At 24.4% G+C, this 18207-nt stretch overlaps 2 protein-coding genes across 2 annotated transcripts in view; one reads left to right on the top strand and one right to left on the bottom strand.

The window, feature by feature from the left end:
* The window catches only part of RpL10Ab (ribosomal protein L10Ab), a 513017-nt gene that overhangs the window by 199995 nt on the left and 294815 nt on the right, over positions 1-18207 (top strand). The gene's annotated exons all lie outside the window — the stretch shown is intronic.
* The window catches only part of LOC136984310 (FMRF-amide neuropeptides-like), a 34452-nt gene that overhangs the window by 4345 nt on the left and 11900 nt on the right, over positions 1-18207 (bottom strand). Inside the window, exon 2 of the mRNA XM_067281243.1 lies at positions 154-247. Coding sequence (XP_067137344.1) covers positions 154-241 — 88 coding nt within the window. The 5' untranslated portion in view covers positions 242-247. The remainder of the gene's footprint in view (positions 1-153; positions 248-18207) is intronic.

Genomic DNA, 18207 nt, shown 5'->3' with positions numbered 1-18207 from the left:
GTAGTCAAAAGAAAACAATTAATCAATACTTTATAGTGATTATTCATAGCCAATAATAATAATCATTTTAATATATGCACTAAAACTTATTTTAAATTTGGATTATTTTTAAATTATTTTTAAAAAAACGTATAAAAATTATGTAAAACTTACTTTCATTTTCATCTGTGTTTGCTTCCACCCCCAAAACTACCAATAAAACTGCCAAGTTGAATAATGACATAGAATATTTGAATAGCATCACGCCCTGTAAGAAAATATTTAAATAATTAAATATTTCATTCATAAAATCAATTCATACATAAAATAAAAATTCTTATTATTCTATTCATTCGCATTTCTTCTTTAATTCTGAATAAATAAATGTTTTTTATCAAATTTATTTTTTTAAATAAATAAATAATATTTGTTGTTATTTATGAAAAAACAGCAATAATAAAAATAATAAAAAATTGCAAAATAACTTACGTTTTCTGAATAAATTAACGTACGTAAGAAATTTAATTTATTTATTTTCTATTCATTAATAATAATATTTTAAAATTAAAATATTAATTTAAGCTTTATTTAAGTAAAATATTTCTATAACACAAATTATTTTTTGAATGATTGAAAAATTTATTTACTTATTTTTTCACCACTTTTAACTGTTTTAAAATTTTCTTTCGTATTTTTAAAATAAAATTTTATAGTAAATAAGTCTTCGTAATAGAAACCGTAAGTGATTTTACAAATAAAAATAACTAATTTTAAGCGTTATAAATATACATTAAATATAGATAGAAATCCGAATAAAAGAGTGCAGTAAATATCTTCCAACTCTAGACATTTTATAACTAAATTTATTTCTGATTCCTCGAGGGATTAAAATGGTGGAGTTTAATTATGTTTTTGACCTTATTCGTCTGTCAGTGACATTCTCTCCCCTCATTTTACGTTCATTCACTTAATATCAAAATTCATTGAATGAAAAAATAAATAAATAAATAAAATCGACGTTTGAAAATTTATTTTTTAATCTCTTAAATTTATCGATTTATATTTCTGATTTATTCACTTTCCATATTTAATAAATTAATGAATTAAATTTAAGAATTAATTATAAATAGCTTAATAGCGTTTCTTTTATTATATTTTCATTGGTAACAATTTATTAAAACAATTTATATAATTTATTGGCTGCAATTTTAAAAAAAAAAATTGTAGATCTATAAATTCCCAATGTCATCCGTCAGTTTGTCTGACCTTTCTTAATCTCGAGAACGGAGTTAGATAGATAACCGGCATGACTCTGTTGTTACCAGGAAAAGCATGATGTACAGGGGCAAGCCAGTACTAATTTGAGGTGGAAAGCATATATTTTAAATTAAATAAATTAAAAATATGATTAAAAATTGCAGCCCGGCATTGAAAATGTCGAAATAAATAATTGCTTGTTGTTATTATTTTTTTTATTAATTACTTTAGAATATTCTCTGTATATAAGTTAACTAGGGAATTGACATTCAATTGTTACTGTATTAGCTTATTTAATTATTTCTCTTTATCCTAACAATTTTTATTTTCAGTAAAAATCAATTAGAAGACATTACGTCTTGAATAAATGATTATTATAAATTATTAAACATGTAAAATGTTATATTTATTTTAAGGTAAATTTAATAATTATCGTATATTAATATCATTAGAAATTTACTAATAAAATGAAGATTTTAAGTGAGAATTTAATTGCTATAAATTGGTTATTATTAATTGTAATTTGTTTTTTTAGAAATTATTATATTTAAATTTTTAAATTATAATTATTATTATACAACTTTTTGACTAAATCGTAACTCTGTTATCTCTCTTGTATATGATGAACCGTCGAAAACTTGGAATATGGGGTCGGGGATAGAGAGGACCCTTTGCCCTCTATTATACGTAAAGAATGTTTTTATTTATTAATAAATAATTGTCTTAAAGATTTATTTTTGTTAATAAAACCAAATTAATTTGTAGGGAAACACCATGGCCCCTAAGTTTTCAGTCAGTGTAGGGAAAAATCTGTAGTTCCTCTCTCTCGTCGGTCCTGTATATATATATATATATATATTTTTTATCATGATTACGTCCATCGTTATGTATCTTTACTTCATAGTTAAGATGAGGGATTTTCATCCGGATCTATGAAAATTGGAAAAGGATTTTATACGAGAGTTTTTTATGACTCTAGAAACTCATCACGTACTGTACATCTTTTAAAATGCCAAAGTGTTACATATTCAAAATGAATGAATAAATATTATTAATTAAATAAAAGAAGTTTTTTATTGTAAGTAGTTAATTTTTTTTTCTTAATTATTAAAGCAATCGTTTTATTATTAATTATCATTTAATTAATCGTTTTTATAATTTAATAATTAAAAATAACATTATATCCCGCAGTTATATTTAATGACTATTTTTATATTCATTTTTTATATTTCTCATAAAACGTTTGATTTAATATGGAGATGATAGTTTGAAAATAAAGTAAAAATGTTTATTAATTAACGATACGTATGATATATTAATTATTTTTGAAGAAAATGAAATATTTGTTATTGATATATAAATTTAAATTTTGATTTTTATTTAATAAAACGACTTTCAGTGCTTAAAATAATGGCATTCGGTGGAGTGAAAATTTTTAAAGTTACGTTTATTGATATTAAGTAAGCTCTTTGGGGATTATGGTTAAACATCTTTACAGCTTTTCTTTAATAAATTAATACATTATTCCTTAATTATATTTTGTAAATACTTCTAAACGTTATTATTGTATAATTTTACTTTTTTCTGCTTTAATTTATTCCTTGTATTATTATAAAACAAATTACAGAACGTTATAAACTGGATTTAGCTTGTATTGTAAAACAAAATAAATTACTTTAAACTAATATTAAAATAAGTTAAAGCTTAAATTAAATTTTCAAAAATAATTTTTTTAATTAATCACATATTAATTAAAAATAATTAGATTAAAAATTCAAATAGTTTATTATTAACTTTTTATAATTATAAAATTATGTGCAATTTTTTAAGAATTTTTGCCCAAAGGGTAATAATTTTAAATACAAATTTTTATAATGTAATCAATTTTGAATTAATTCTTTTTAATTTTTTAAATATTAATTCATCAAAAATATAAAGTTAAAATGTAATTTGCGTTTTAAATAATAAAGTAATATTTAAATAACAATTGACATTAACTGTAAATAACTTCGAGTTCAAACAAGTTTCTTATATTAAAATATTCTAAAGATTTTTTTTAAATTAAATTATTAAAATTTGTAAATTACTTTTGACCGATTCAAGAATTTCGGACATTTTCTTTCTTGCTGAATGAAAGAGAAATTGTTGAAAGAAGAAGAAGAAATAAGAATAAAATAGTTGTAAAGAAAAATAACTAGAATTGTTATTTATTTATTATAAGAATAAATTAAAATTTAAATATTTTGAGGAAATAATTTATGAAGAAATGCATTTCTTTTGATATTTCATTAAATTTATCATATTGATCATCTTTCAAATTTCCAATTTCAGCTTCTTTAATTTATTTAATTAAGTCATATATTGACTTTTTTTGTTATAATATTTTTCTACGTTATTTTTAAATTTTATATTGAAAATTTTAAAATAATTATAATTAATTTAAAGCTGTAGCACGTAAGACACGTGTTTAGAGACCCTAAAATTGGGGGGGGAATTGTATTTTGTATCATAAATTATAAATAAATCTATAGCAACAATTAGACGTAATTATTTTAAATTTAATTTTAAATCATATACAATTAGTTTATGATGTAAAATTATGTAGATGGCCCCAATCTTCTGTGCTTAGGGGCCAGGAAGATCTTAATCCGCTACTATACAATATAGTATAGAAACTTTTGAATTAAATTAGTATTTAGTTAATACTTTATTGAATTCCAGACGGAAAATTAATCTCTTCCATCTGAGAATGCAAAAATAAAGCAGTATAATTATAGCATTTAAATATATTAAGCTTGTACATAATTATTACATATTAATGTTATAAATTAAACATATTTATATATGGATTATTTATAAAATATTAAAGAACAATATTTTGTTCGACTTCCATCAAAAATTTTACTTCTTATTACCTGTAGGGACTTAAATCAGTGGTATATAATTGAAAAAGAAAGCGGAAAATTTGAATACATTTAATTAATTCCCAACATTTTTACACAAGAAAACAATTTTAACAGAATTTTAGTGAATCAAATAAACGTCATTATGATTCATTCTATTATGTTCTAACTAAATAATTAATAAGAGTATCGTATACTCGCAAGATATCATATTTATTTCAAATTGGCTCTAGAAGAATCTTCGTGACATCTTATAACATAAATATAATTTATAGTGAATATTTCCAAATAGAATTTTATTATTAAAGTAGTTGATAATTTACAAATCTACTTAGTTTGACTATTTATAAATTATTGTTAAATAGAATAAGAGTTGTCTTACAATAGAGAAAATTCTGAATGTATAATGACACGATAATACTTTACCAAACAAAGTAAAATCTTTGTAAGGAAAGATAACAATTTTACTGTTAGTGGTGTCCAGATTTTCTGGAAATAACTAGTATTTTCATTAATTACTTGATGCGTTTATAAAATTGCGTATACGAGTTTGTGTTTTTAAAGAGAAAATAAAGAATGTTTACACTTACATAAAACATGGTGAGTTAATATTAAATTATCGGAAAGTTCACAAATACAAGAAGTATGCAATCAGATAGATATAAATAGAAAATTGATAAGGCACTTTATTAATAACAGTTTTTAATTTCTCACGAAAAATCAATGAATAATAATTATTGACAAATGTAAAAAAATGTTTCACCTGTCATTTTTTTTATAATTGTAATGTCATTCAATTCACGTATACTTATAAAATTATGCATAAATAAATATAATGACTATCAAGAACAGGAAAATAGAGGATGAAGTAGGACGTAAGGTGAGGGATGATACAGATGAAAACCAATCACGGTCGGCTTTGCCTTATTTAACATTTATTCCAATATAGTTGACATCGTGTCTATTCTCGTTAACTTAAATATACAGTTTTAATATTATAAACTTAATTATTTAAAACCATATGGCATCTTACACCGTTACAAACAAACACTTGTCTTATTACCATTACCATTTACTATATGGAAAAAATAAGTAGATGATATTTTGATTGACAAACTTAACCGATGCACAGAGGTTGTATCTATCTCCTAACTCTAGATGCCTCCTTACAAAATTTACACCATGTGAATTTTTGACAAAAAGAAAAAAAACAAAAAAAACAAACCCTTAGGCTAAGACATCAGCAATTAGTAACCACCAATATAAGAGTAATCTGAAATTAGGTTATACCGCACAGAATTTTTAAATATAACAATCAATGATATCCTGAGACAGGTAAATACCAAGAACGATCTCTAGCGGTAATTAACTTTCAATATAATCATCTCAATAGTATCGTTGATGTTTTTTTTCACAGTTTCCTGTTGTAAAACACTATTGTTAAGTATCACCGTCAGAATGAACAAGTATATCTGTTTCAAAATTTTCTATTTTCCTAGTTTTAACCTTTCAAATATCTATTGTTTCTAACAATCCATTGGCATTAATCCGAAATGTTAATTAGTTCCTTCTCACAATACCACTCAGTTGAACCACTTTATTCAGATTAATCATCATATGTGTATTTTTGATTATCCTTTATATAATAGTCATCTTTTATAATTATTGTATTCCCATTGAGTTTTTCTTGTTTAATTATTGCATGTAATTTCTTCCTTTTCCATCTTGATCTCTTGCTTAAATCTGTAGTTAAAATTAGTTTATTCCTCTCCTCATTACTAAAATTACCTTTCTTTTTCCAAAATGCTTTTAGAATCAAATTTCTATCATGTAGGGACTCTAATGAAATTTTCATTATCGGTTTTATTTCACCATTAGTTAGTCTGACCAAACTTTCAATATAGCTGTTAGTTATACCCAATTCCTTATTTACGAACTGTTTAATTTTCTTTGCATAATCAGGCGAGTTAAATGGGAAATTTATAACTATGATATTTTTATTATTCCTCTCGTTAACCAGATTGTCTATTTCGAACTCCAACATACCTTTTATTTGGTCGTTGTTCTTGGATGTTTCTTCCATCTCTTCTATTCTTTGGGACAGTTTTGTCAATTCTCCATGAAAATATTTATTTTTCTCTTTCAATGAATTGACCTCAGTTTTAATTCCTTGCATTTCGATATGGGGCTGTGCAAATTTATCCTGTATCAGATCGTATATCGATTTTAATGTGTACTGAGTCCCCTCCAGTACTTTTGGTTCTGAATCTCGTAATGTATCGAAATAATCATAAATTCTCGTTGTTCTCGATGTCTTAGGACTATTCCTACTGACTTCTTCCTCTATTTGATAATGATCTTCACTAATTAAGCCCTTTAGTTATTTTTCTTTTCCTTTTTCTTTAGCATTACCCTTGAGTGGTCTATCCTGTCCCCTTCTTTGCATATCCATTTGGTTCATTTGTTGCGGAGATCCGAGGTAAAGGACTTGGATTTGATTCAATCCCAGCAATTATTAATAAAAACCTTATTAAATCCAAGGATAATCTATTTACAAATATCCACTGCTTTAAATCTATCATGTTTCAGCTATTTAAAGTTTTCCAATTCACTAATACTTAATTAACAAGCTCTGCTAAAAAGTTTATCAGTACCTCCGGCGACCAGCACACCCCCCTCTTTTAGTAAATATAAAATGTTATGCTTTTATAATAGAAGCTAAATCATATGACTGCATTTATTTACTTTTAAACGTTAAATCTTCAAGAAAAATTATGCAATTATATATACAGTATATATATATATATATATGTGTGTGTGTTACATAAAGTCTCCGCTCGGATTTATTGAGATAATTCGAAAATACCGAATGATTAATTACTTCTTAATAAGTTATTTTTTCTTATATAAGTCTATAAGAACTTATATAAGGAAAATAAATTAATCCTGTGTTTGGCTCATTAAAGTTTACGTTGATTTTGTTGATATTATTAGAAGTTTTAAATCGAGATAAAAAGAAACCAGAAACTAAAACCAATTGTTAGGGTCAAAGACATTGTAATTGCATCAATTTTTAAAAATTTATTTTTAAAATAATAATTTTCGGTTTAAAAGTAACGAACACGGTTTTACGATTTTACATTAACTGATAAAAAAGTATGAAATTTCATATTTTATTTATTATTATGCCTTTGTGTCCTTTTTAACTCTATTTAAAATTTATTTTGTATACTAGTACTTTCTATATATTAACAGGACTTATTATACTGGAAATTAATGTTCTTTATTTAGTTCACCAGGTGAACTAAATAAAGAACATTATTTTTGATCTGTAAGACTAAATATCTGCATCCATAATTTCCAGTATAATAAGTCATGTTAATATATAGAAAGTACTAGTATACAACACAAATTTTAAATAGATTCATATTTTATTATTTTTTTAAAGAAAAATAATTAACAATTGTAATATTTCAAAGTTATAACTTCTTTTATGTAATTTGTTTTTAATAAAATGAAGGCTTTATAACTCAAATGATAGGAATATATAATCTTTTAAACTTTCGTAACATTAAAAAAAAAAAAAACAGCAAACGAGTTGCTCAACTTTCCCGGCAACATTTAAAATTTTGATAGCGCCATCTGTTATCCTATTTTTTTAAATTATTTACTTTTTATATTTTTAACTATTATAAAATGGCAATTACCTTAATTTCGAGGGTAGGGATGTGTTATATAAAAAATTGGGAATGCTAATAACGAGTATAATCGTCATTAAGTCCGACTCTACTGATACACACCACCCCCATTATCTCCCCACTCCTTGACCTTTAACCTCTAAAATTTAATAGCATCGATCCCCTAATATACAAACCTTCCTGCAATATTTCAGAAATTTTCGACAGAAAGCACAGTAGTTAATAAGCTTCAAAAGGGGGAACAAAATCGTGCCCTCCACACATTAACATCCATACATACAGAAATTACTCCCGAATTTTTATTTTTGCACTTCTCGACGTTTCAAAGTGTCCTAAGTCCAAAAATGTAAAAATATTTTGGGGTCCTTTTTGACGGATCGCCATACTTTCCCTCCATTATATTTATCCGTTGGGAAAGTAAAAGTAAAATTTAATAAAATCTATAATTTTATTATATAATTTAAAATATGACAAATCAAAATAATAATAAAAATAACACAAATTCATGAGAATACACTACTTGAATTATTATTATTTTAACGATGTTATTTTGTGGTAATAATGGTGTAACCTGTAAAACCTGTATCAACCGGAGTGCACAGTACCGAATTATTTTTTTTCTGTTTAAGACAGGTTTTACTGTATAATTATAAAAGTTTATTGCTGAATTAAGGAGAAAAGTAGAGAAAATTTAGCATAATATTAATATTAAATGTTTTATTATTGTTATTCTATATTTCCATACATTTAATAATAAATAAAACACTTTTAAGTCGCTACACAATATATTTTCTTAAATTATGATAAGATAGATGTTTTCTTATCCAACTTAGTTTCATCTTGACTGTGAACAAATATTGATATTATTCTCTCTTCGGATTTAATATTCACCAACACCTCACATTTTCATATCAAATAGGAAACTATTTAGATTTAGAAGTTACGTAAATGCTCGAGATTACTTAATAATTCTGACTGCAATTTTAATGCTATATATATGTGTGTGTGTATAAAGAAATAAATATAATTTAATTTATACAATTCGTTTAAACTTGTCGAAATAAATGAGTAACAAGTCATTCAGATTTTAACTGTTAATTTAAATTGATCAATACAGTAAACATTTAAAATGATTCTTTAACTAATGAACTGTTTTATTCCAGATAACTTTAACTAAATTATACTTCGAAGTTGTTCATTTTAATTAATACAAACAATATACATTTAAAATTAATTGAAATGATGTAAACTTTTAATATTATACATTAAAAATCTCATTTTTATCTAGGATAAAACGAATACATTAGTACGTTTAAGCGCATATATATTATATGTACACAAAACATTTCATATATATTAAAAATATAAATATAGAAAGTGTATTTATATATATCACGTATAGGGGAAGTGCACGAATATCCTGAAAAACTCAATTTGTGTTAATGCATCTCATATTTAAGAATTAATAGGTTTTTCTTTCTTTAATTATACGAGGAGCGGAAGTCAAAGATATAAATGAAGTTCAAACTTGTCTTACGGTGTAATAAAGGTATAAACTTGTTTTCGACCTTTGGCATTTTAATACAGAATCTAATTTAGACAAAACTCATCGTGTTCAATTAAGTTTTAATTGTAAACATTCCGGGAATCAATTTCTATTTATTGGTAAGAATGGACTTGCTGATTTATAAGTCGAGTTTCTCAGAGAAATTTCTGTCGAGTAAAGAAAAAAATCAAATTACTCTCTTTTATTTTAAGTCAATATATTTTTTTAATTAAACGAATGCCAATTACTTTTTTTATCTTCATTCACACTTCATTAATGACTGGATTAAATAGTTTTAAATTGGTTGAAATGAATTAAAAGTTTGTTAGTATTTAATGTAAGCTTATGTGAAAAATTTTTCGGAATATTTAAAAAATGTTTATGAAGTAACATCACTGAAGATAATAAAATAGAATTCTTCATATTTTTGATATATTACCAGAGCATCGAGAGCTTATTTGGAGCCCAGGGGTAGAGAGGTCCCTTTTGTCATTATTTTTAAACATATGAAATATGTAGAATGCTTCTTTCTTAAGAAACATTTTTCATATTCTACATAAAATGTATTTTTTATTAGTAAAAAATAACATTAATTTATAGGAATAGAAACTACTACAGGGCTCTAACTTTTCTCCGAATTTGGGGAAAAATTCTCAGTTTACCCCTCTCCATGGTCCTGATTCTTACTAATTATATATTTCTACAGATTTATAAATTAAAACTAACGTTTAAAATAAAACAACAAACATTTTTTAAGGTAAAATATTAATAAATCTATTCAGAGTTTTCACAACTTTGTAGAATTAGGGGGAATAATTAATTCCAAAAGTTTAAAAATTTGAAAATGTTAACAACCGATTATTATATATATTACAACTCAGAAAACCAAAGTTTTTTTTTTAATTTTTTAACATTAAAAAGTTTATTTTAATTATATTATTCCTTAAAGAATTTTTATGGGAAGGCGTTTATGTTTAAATATTTAATAAATTTTTTAAATTATGCTTTTAAAGAAACGATAAAATGCGAATGACTTTTATCTACATAATTATTTTAGATAAATTTGAAATAATGTGGTTAATATAAAAGACAAATATGATTCGAAAATGTTCTCATATTTTTTTTTCTGAACGTAAATATAAAAACATAAAAATTAATATTTTAAATCTTCGAAGATAAAATATAAATCTGTAAGGCTCACAATACAAAAAATTTGTAATTTAGAGAATATTTTATGAAAAAAAACTAATATTTTTTACGAAAATATTTTATAAAAGTATATAAATTTTGCAGTTAAAAAGAATAAATCCCTGCTTTAATATTTTGTAATAATACAATAAAAAGAAAACTTCTAAAAGTCGAATGTATATTATTGTCGGGTTAAATTTTTAATCATATTTTTTTCATTTAAATTCACGTGACTTCCGGTCCAGCCCAGAAGTTCGTACACAGTTAATCGGAACTTCCTCCTTAAGCTTTCCATATATGGTCTCGATTTTCATCTATCTAATTCCGTTCTCGAAATTAACGAACGACAGACGGACGGACAATAATTTACAAAGATCATATCAAAATTAGTTAAATTTTCGTTGAAATTTCACTAAATTTACGTTATTTTTGTAACGTTTTATGTTACAAATCTTATTTTAAACATCTAATACTTTATTTTAAATATATATTAATTTATTAATAATTTTTAGATAAATAAATTAATATCCAGAAAAAAAGAATATCTAAATAACTCTGCAGCGTTAGAAAATATATTTTTAACTAATTTTTTAAATAATTTATATTTAAAAAAATACCTTTCTTACAATTGAAAAATATATTCAGAATTTTAAAAAATTTTATTTAAGCTCTACTTTTTTATATAAATAACAGTGAATTATTCAGTAAATTTGATCAAAATGTAAATTATATTATGTCTCAGGCAACGAATCAGTTAAATTTATAACTTTTTTATGAAAATAAATTTTTTCTATGCAATAAATCTATCTACTATTAAGAATCAACTATGAGCGTGATATTTCTATTGTATTTTTATTCTTTGAAAAATATAAATTAATGCCGAAAAACAGAGATAAGACAAAGAAAAATGATAAAATTATATAAAAAGCAAGAAAGACGTGTAGGATCGAAGTTTATTAAAATGCTGGAAAAAGTTCGCCCACTTAGAATTAGTTATTGCAAATTCTGTATCCTCAGCATCCCATTTAAAATAATAAAACAGTTCTTGATGAATTCATAAAAGCAAATTCTATTTTTATTTTACTTTACTTCAGAAGTAACCGACTCTATTAAGTGTACTTAAAGTTCAAGTATTTCTCACGATTTATATTAAATTAAGTTGACATCAATAAAACAATAGAGATTCTTTCGTGAGTAAGAACTATTTCATAACATTCAAATATATTTTAGCATTTTAAATACAAAATTTATACTATTTTGATATTTAATTAATATATTTTACTACTTAATAAAATATTATTATTATTATTTTCAGCTAATTTATATACATATATTGCAGAAAATACAAATAAACTCCAATACATCAGAACAAATGTATCGAAAAATCTCAGTTTTGTTCAATATTTAAGCAAATATATATAATCATATCAAGTTATTTTTTATATAGTAAATAACTGTAAAGAGATTAAATAACATTAAATTTATTTGAAAGGAAATAAAATAACTAAATAAACATATTAAAATTTAATTAAAATTTTTTTACTTCTCATTATTTTATCTGTTTACTTTAAATCGACGACTGTTTGTAGGACGTTTCCATAATGGAAACGTGCTCAGATATAAGCAATTATTAATTAAATCCATTAAAATGTATATTAATATACAAATATAGACAAGAATATGCGTTAAAAAAGTGTCTAGAAGAATTAATAATTGTCACGTGCCTTTTCAAACAACACACAAACCTCCAAGAGGAATAGGTGATTATCAATTTAAGATAAACCAGAAGAAGTATTCGTATTAAATAAAATAACTCGAGGGGAAATTGCTTATGTTCTTTCTCTGAAATAACTAAAAAAAGAATGACTTATAAGAAGATTTTCTATAATTGTTAATTTGAGTTGAATATGAAGACGTTGCCATATTCGATTTAGCACACAATTAGCAAATCCACAGAATATGCTCGATTAAATTAAACATGTAAATTGTAGTTAAAACGATTTATAAAGCATTCGAAACACCTTCGTGTAAACTAAATCCTAAATATTTGACATTTACAAGTACATAAAGCCACCGAAACTTGCCAGCCAAATATCCCTAAAATGGCTTATAGATCTCGGATTCTCTCTATAATGTGTTATAATATTTAATTTTTGATAACAATAAAGAGAAGTTTAAACTTGAAAAGAATAATAGCTTGAATAGAAATTAATTTTATGCTTTATATAATGCTATACACGCACCACTTCCTGGCATTTATCGAGCAAACTAAATATCGGATTAATTTTTAACTGACATCTAAAGAGGGTTTAGACAGCAACAACCAGAAACTTTGTTATCAGCAAAGAATAACTTATAAATATGCAAAAATCTTATAAATATGTAACAAATTGATTTAATTTATTAAAATCCTTTTTAATGCGCTTCGTAGTTAATTTATTAATAATCAATCCCAGAGAAAAGTTTATTTAGAACTTGTATCAACAAAAGGAATAGATTGAATAGAGAAGAAAGTTAATTCAGTAGCTGATTATTACATCCTGTAAACTACCAACTACCAGAAGTTATATTAATAATAACCCATTGCTCCGTTTGGTCTATTATGTGGATGTAAGAGGCTGAGTGATGTGATAAATTACTTGTATCACCTGTAGAATGTGAAGCTTGTCATGTCGACAAATTATGTTGACATATACCACTAGGCACTTGCCACCACTCGTTGGCGATCTTAACTGGCTTTTGATTAAGTATATTTCGATGGAAACATTAAATGCAGTTTATTTTTTAAAAATCAAATTTATTATTTGTATTTTCTTAGCGTAATAATATCGAAGAATTTATTTTATTAACGTCTTACTTAAATAAAAACCATCTTAAACAATAATTGACTTTATTTTCTTTTCTCTTCTCTTCTTACACTAATGGATTCTTTAAATTCTTCTATTGCAGCATCGTTACCATGACATATTTATAGTAATATCTACTCAAAATATCCATTTTCCTCTCTAGGATTCTCGCACGTACACGCTATTCAACAAGTTTTGAACGATAAATGAAAATAAATATCACGGATTTTTATAGAAAAATATGAGTATTTGCAAGGGGTGAGTTATGTAAATATATGTATGCATTAATATAATTCTGAACCCTTTCTGTTCGTTTGTCTTTGTCGTGTTGCGTATTTGGAGGTGGCACATTAAAAAAATGTGGCTAAAAAGATTTTATTTCTTCAAATTGAAATAATGTTTTTAATTTTAAATTTTAAAATAAACTGGCGAGCGTTTTCATTAGATGAAGTGCGTATACCGTGATAGAAAATTAATGAAAAAATAAATGAAAACAATTACAAAACTGCTTCATTTTTTTAAACTAAAATAATTATTAGATATAAAAAGTTTTACGTGCCTCATTTCATTAAATTTTTATATTTAGTTCTTGTTACTGTAGATCATTTCAATTATTCAAAAATTCTCTATCATTATACAAATTGACAAAAAATAAAAATAATAATAATAAAAACTAAACGATAAGTACAATACATAAGCATCTTCAAAGTCTTCTATTAATCATGAAATTTAGTAATTTAAACATAAGGAAACAAATCAAATTTGACAATCAATACCGTTGAAGAGATATTAAATTCGTACAACTAAATCAACTTTGGTGCTTAAACGTGTTCAAGATTAAAAATAATATCGTCATCTAGTGTTTGCTGTTAAGAGGACTACTCAAAATTCCGCAATCAATAACTTTCACCAGCTTCCTTACACGATGTCGACCATCTGCTACCAACAAAATAGAATCAGAACTTACAAGCTGCTTAAATCCAGGAAGCAGCATTTGAGAGTTCATGTTACACAATTAACTGTCTTGCAAATTGTTATGTTTAGAGTTCAGTGGCCCTATATTCCCGGTATTTATCCATTAACAACTAAAAGGAAAGCAGTTTTCTATGATTTAAATGTTTGCAGACGGAAACGATTCCATCTTGTCCAATTGCAAACACACTCAAAATAAAGATTGTTATCTAACTTATTATAAAAAGTTTTAACTCACTTTTAATAATTAAAATCTTGTAATGAGAATATATGCGATTTACTCTAAATTTTACCTCTATTTACACTGATAATTTGCAAAAAAAATAAAATAAAATAAATAAGAACTAATATTTAAACTGTACTATAACTTACTTCTCCGAAGAATTTAAAGCACAAAAATTTTAAAAGATTACTTTTCAATTAATAAAAATACGATTATAAATAAATATAATCGTGTTGTATTTAATATTTAAGCTTCTCTTTAACTTCCAACTGTCAAACAAATCCTGCCAAACGCATTTAGTTTCGATTTCTGATGTTCTTTTGGTCACAAAATGTTCTTATAATTATTAAATATACGGTAAAATATGCATTGTAGCATATAAATTTCTCATTATTCAGGAATGTAGAAACTAATTTAATATATGTAATAGCTCTAGTTTTATAGTTAGAAGTTAAAAGATTATTATTATTTTCATATTAATTTAAAACTTTTATCACTAAATATATATTTTATAGATTTTCTTTTATTCATATTTATGAAACAAACTTCAATAAAAATCTATGGATACAGTAGACTAAGTTATAATAGTTTATCTTTTATAGTTGCATAGTTTTAGATCATCCCCAGTCTAAATTGGTGTGTGGCATATATTATTACAGTAATAACCTGCATATACTTTTTATATGCCAAAAATTCTTGCGTGTAAATATCTATTTATCTATTAAAATATGCAAAATAATTCTAAAACTTGGATATTCTATTTTAAAATATTCATTATATCGCTTTAATCACTAGGAAATTACTATTATTTTTGAGAATTTTCTTTAACTTCGATTTTATTAAATTTAGGATTAAACTTGTATTGGGATTTTTTAAAATAATTTAAAGAGGAATATGATAATTTACATGAAAATGACACAAAGATTAGAATTAATTTAAAAAGTTAAAAATGGAATTATGTAGCTGGAAGAGTTATGATTATTTACAAAATGAATTACCTTTATCTGCTTAAAATTATTAGATTATAATCATAATTAACAATTAAGTAAATTAAGTGAACAACATCAATTTAGAAAATAGATTTAAGGGCTTTAAGGCTTATAAAATTAGTGTTTTGATATTTAAAATCTTCTGTTTTGTGAGTAATATTTTCGTATAAAAACAATATAGTGATTTGATAATCAATGTGTTAAATATGATCATAAAGTTACGCTAAAATAATTTTATATTTCATTATTTTCTATATAAAACTAACTTATTTCTATTAAAATAAGTTTAAATAGATTTTATAAACTTATAAAAACAAAATTTTATTCTATATTAATGTATTACTATTAAAATGAGATTAATATAAATTAAAGAATAAAGCCCAAAGAACAATAAGTGTACTATACATGTCAAAATTAAAACCTCTTTAAATTGATTATACGCGTTTTTCATTGTTATAATAAATAAACGTGTACATAATGTAGTAAAAAAAATATATCAATAAGCAAAATTATATGTGCAAACCACATAATTGTCCATATTTAGTTCAAATTATTTTAACTTAGAAATGACAGGACATTGGGCAGGTTTCTAAAGGCAATTATCGTGCCACTTTTAAATGAAAATTAAGACAATGTTAATTGCTTTTCTTATGTAAATGAAAACTATTCATTGAGGAAACCGTGTGTTGTGTATTTTCGTTTGCTGTTTCTTTTCTTTCGAAGACACAATGTAGTGACGTAAACTTAAACACTGGGCGAATTTTTCATCCTTTTTATTCGGTTGGTGAATAACAACCTTTGGTTTTTTTGGCACAATTTCTTGAATAAATATAAGAAGATAACTTATTTCTTCTAATCAAACAGTCCAAAGCCCATATCTTCATCAGATTCCTCAGACTCTTCCTTCTTTTCTTCTTTTGGAAAAAGAAGAAAAGAAGGAAGAGTCTGAGGAATCTGATGAAGATATGGGCTTTGGACTGTTTGATTAGAAGAAATAAGTTATCTTCTTATATTTATTCAAGAAATTGTGCCAAAAAAACCAAAGGTTGTTATTCACCAACCGAATAAAAAGGATGAAAAATTCGCCCAGTGTTTAAGTTTACGTCACTACATTGTGTCTTCGAAAGAAAAGAAAATAAATGAAAACTATTAATTTAAATAACTATTGTTGTAAGTTGCTGCTATTTTAAGGAACAATAATGCTGTTTTATTTAATTCACAAAAAATATAGACAAAAAAAGATAGGTTAAGTGGCAAGTTATATGGCAATAGAATGTTTACAAACACTATTTTAAATCACGTGGTTTTTTTCGCGGAAATTTAATTATAGATTTATGTGGGCCGTGATATAAAAAAGTTTGAAAAACACTGCTCCTTAATTACAACAATTAATGTCATTTGATGTTATTTAAAAGATTTACAGTTATATAAGTAAATATATTATGTAAGATATAAAAGCCCTTACATCATTCAAGATATAAAACAATGTAAAAATATTTGATATAGTTTACAGCAAGTTATTACTATAAACAATGATCATAAATGGAACGTCATTAAACTTTAAAGAATATCAAATTCATATTTAAGGTATAAAAACTATCAAATCCGAATTTGTTAGAGGATAAATCCGATTTTATAACCTTAATCCAATTTAACTATTTAAAAAGAGATTATAGTGAAAACAATTACCTTATTTTTCTTTAGAAAAGGACAAATCTCATACAGTATTTTGTTATTAAACTACAAGTTTACTACAAAACTTTAATAACTTTAGCGTTACGTTTACGATCCATTAAATAAAAAGAAATGATAGAAAGATGTATTTTTTATATATATTTATCCACTCGCAATAAGCACAATCCGATTAAATAAGTGCTAGATATATTCTAATAATATAGACGAATGAATACAATTCAAGGCTTACTCTGAACAAAATTCAAAATAGTTCATCCAAAATATTGAATTGGATAGGATTTCGAAAATACATAAAGTTGAAAAAGGTTCCATTCAATAGGATATATAAAAGCTAAGTAATCGCTCTACTACAGTCATTTCAAAGAAAATGATAGCGGCATCTTTCATTGTTTCAAATATATTTTAATAATTTAAATAATTTTTAAAACAAAATTTTAAATGTAAAATAGATGAATCTATTAAAATCCCTTTTAAAGTATTTTATCCGCTATAAATAGAAATAATTTGATTGATTTTTCATCCTCTCTTTGTCTGCGATTAAATAAGTAACTAAAAAAATCTACTTAAGATCAATTGAAACGTTTTTATGCATTTAATTTCGAATGAAAAATTCTATCAATCTAGAGGGAAAGTTGGAGATTTTTTTCTCTAGATTGAAAAAAAGAGGCAAAAGAGAACTGTTCTAACCCGTGCCTCATACTACGCTTTCGACTGGCCTGAAAGTATGTTACATAAACCTATATTATATATGAAGTCTAGTATTATGTTGACGAAAGGATCAAAATTCCTTTCAATTTTCGTCTAACAGATGAAGTGGGATGCTTAAAAATACAAATAGCAATTTGAATTTTTCATTTATAATAATAATAATAATGAAAGTTTAGGATAAATAGAGTTTCATTTCCGAAATT

Source organism: Centruroides vittatus, unplaced genomic scaffold, assembly GCF_030686945.1.
Source record: "Centruroides vittatus isolate TY-2023 unplaced genomic scaffold, ASM3068694v2 contig_912, whole genome shotgun sequence".
Classification (NCBI taxonomy): domain Eukaryota; kingdom Metazoa; phylum Arthropoda; class Arachnida; order Scorpiones; family Buthidae; genus Centruroides; species Centruroides vittatus.
Note: the sequence above shows the minus strand (reverse complement) of the source record. Positions and strands in the feature narration are given on the sequence as shown.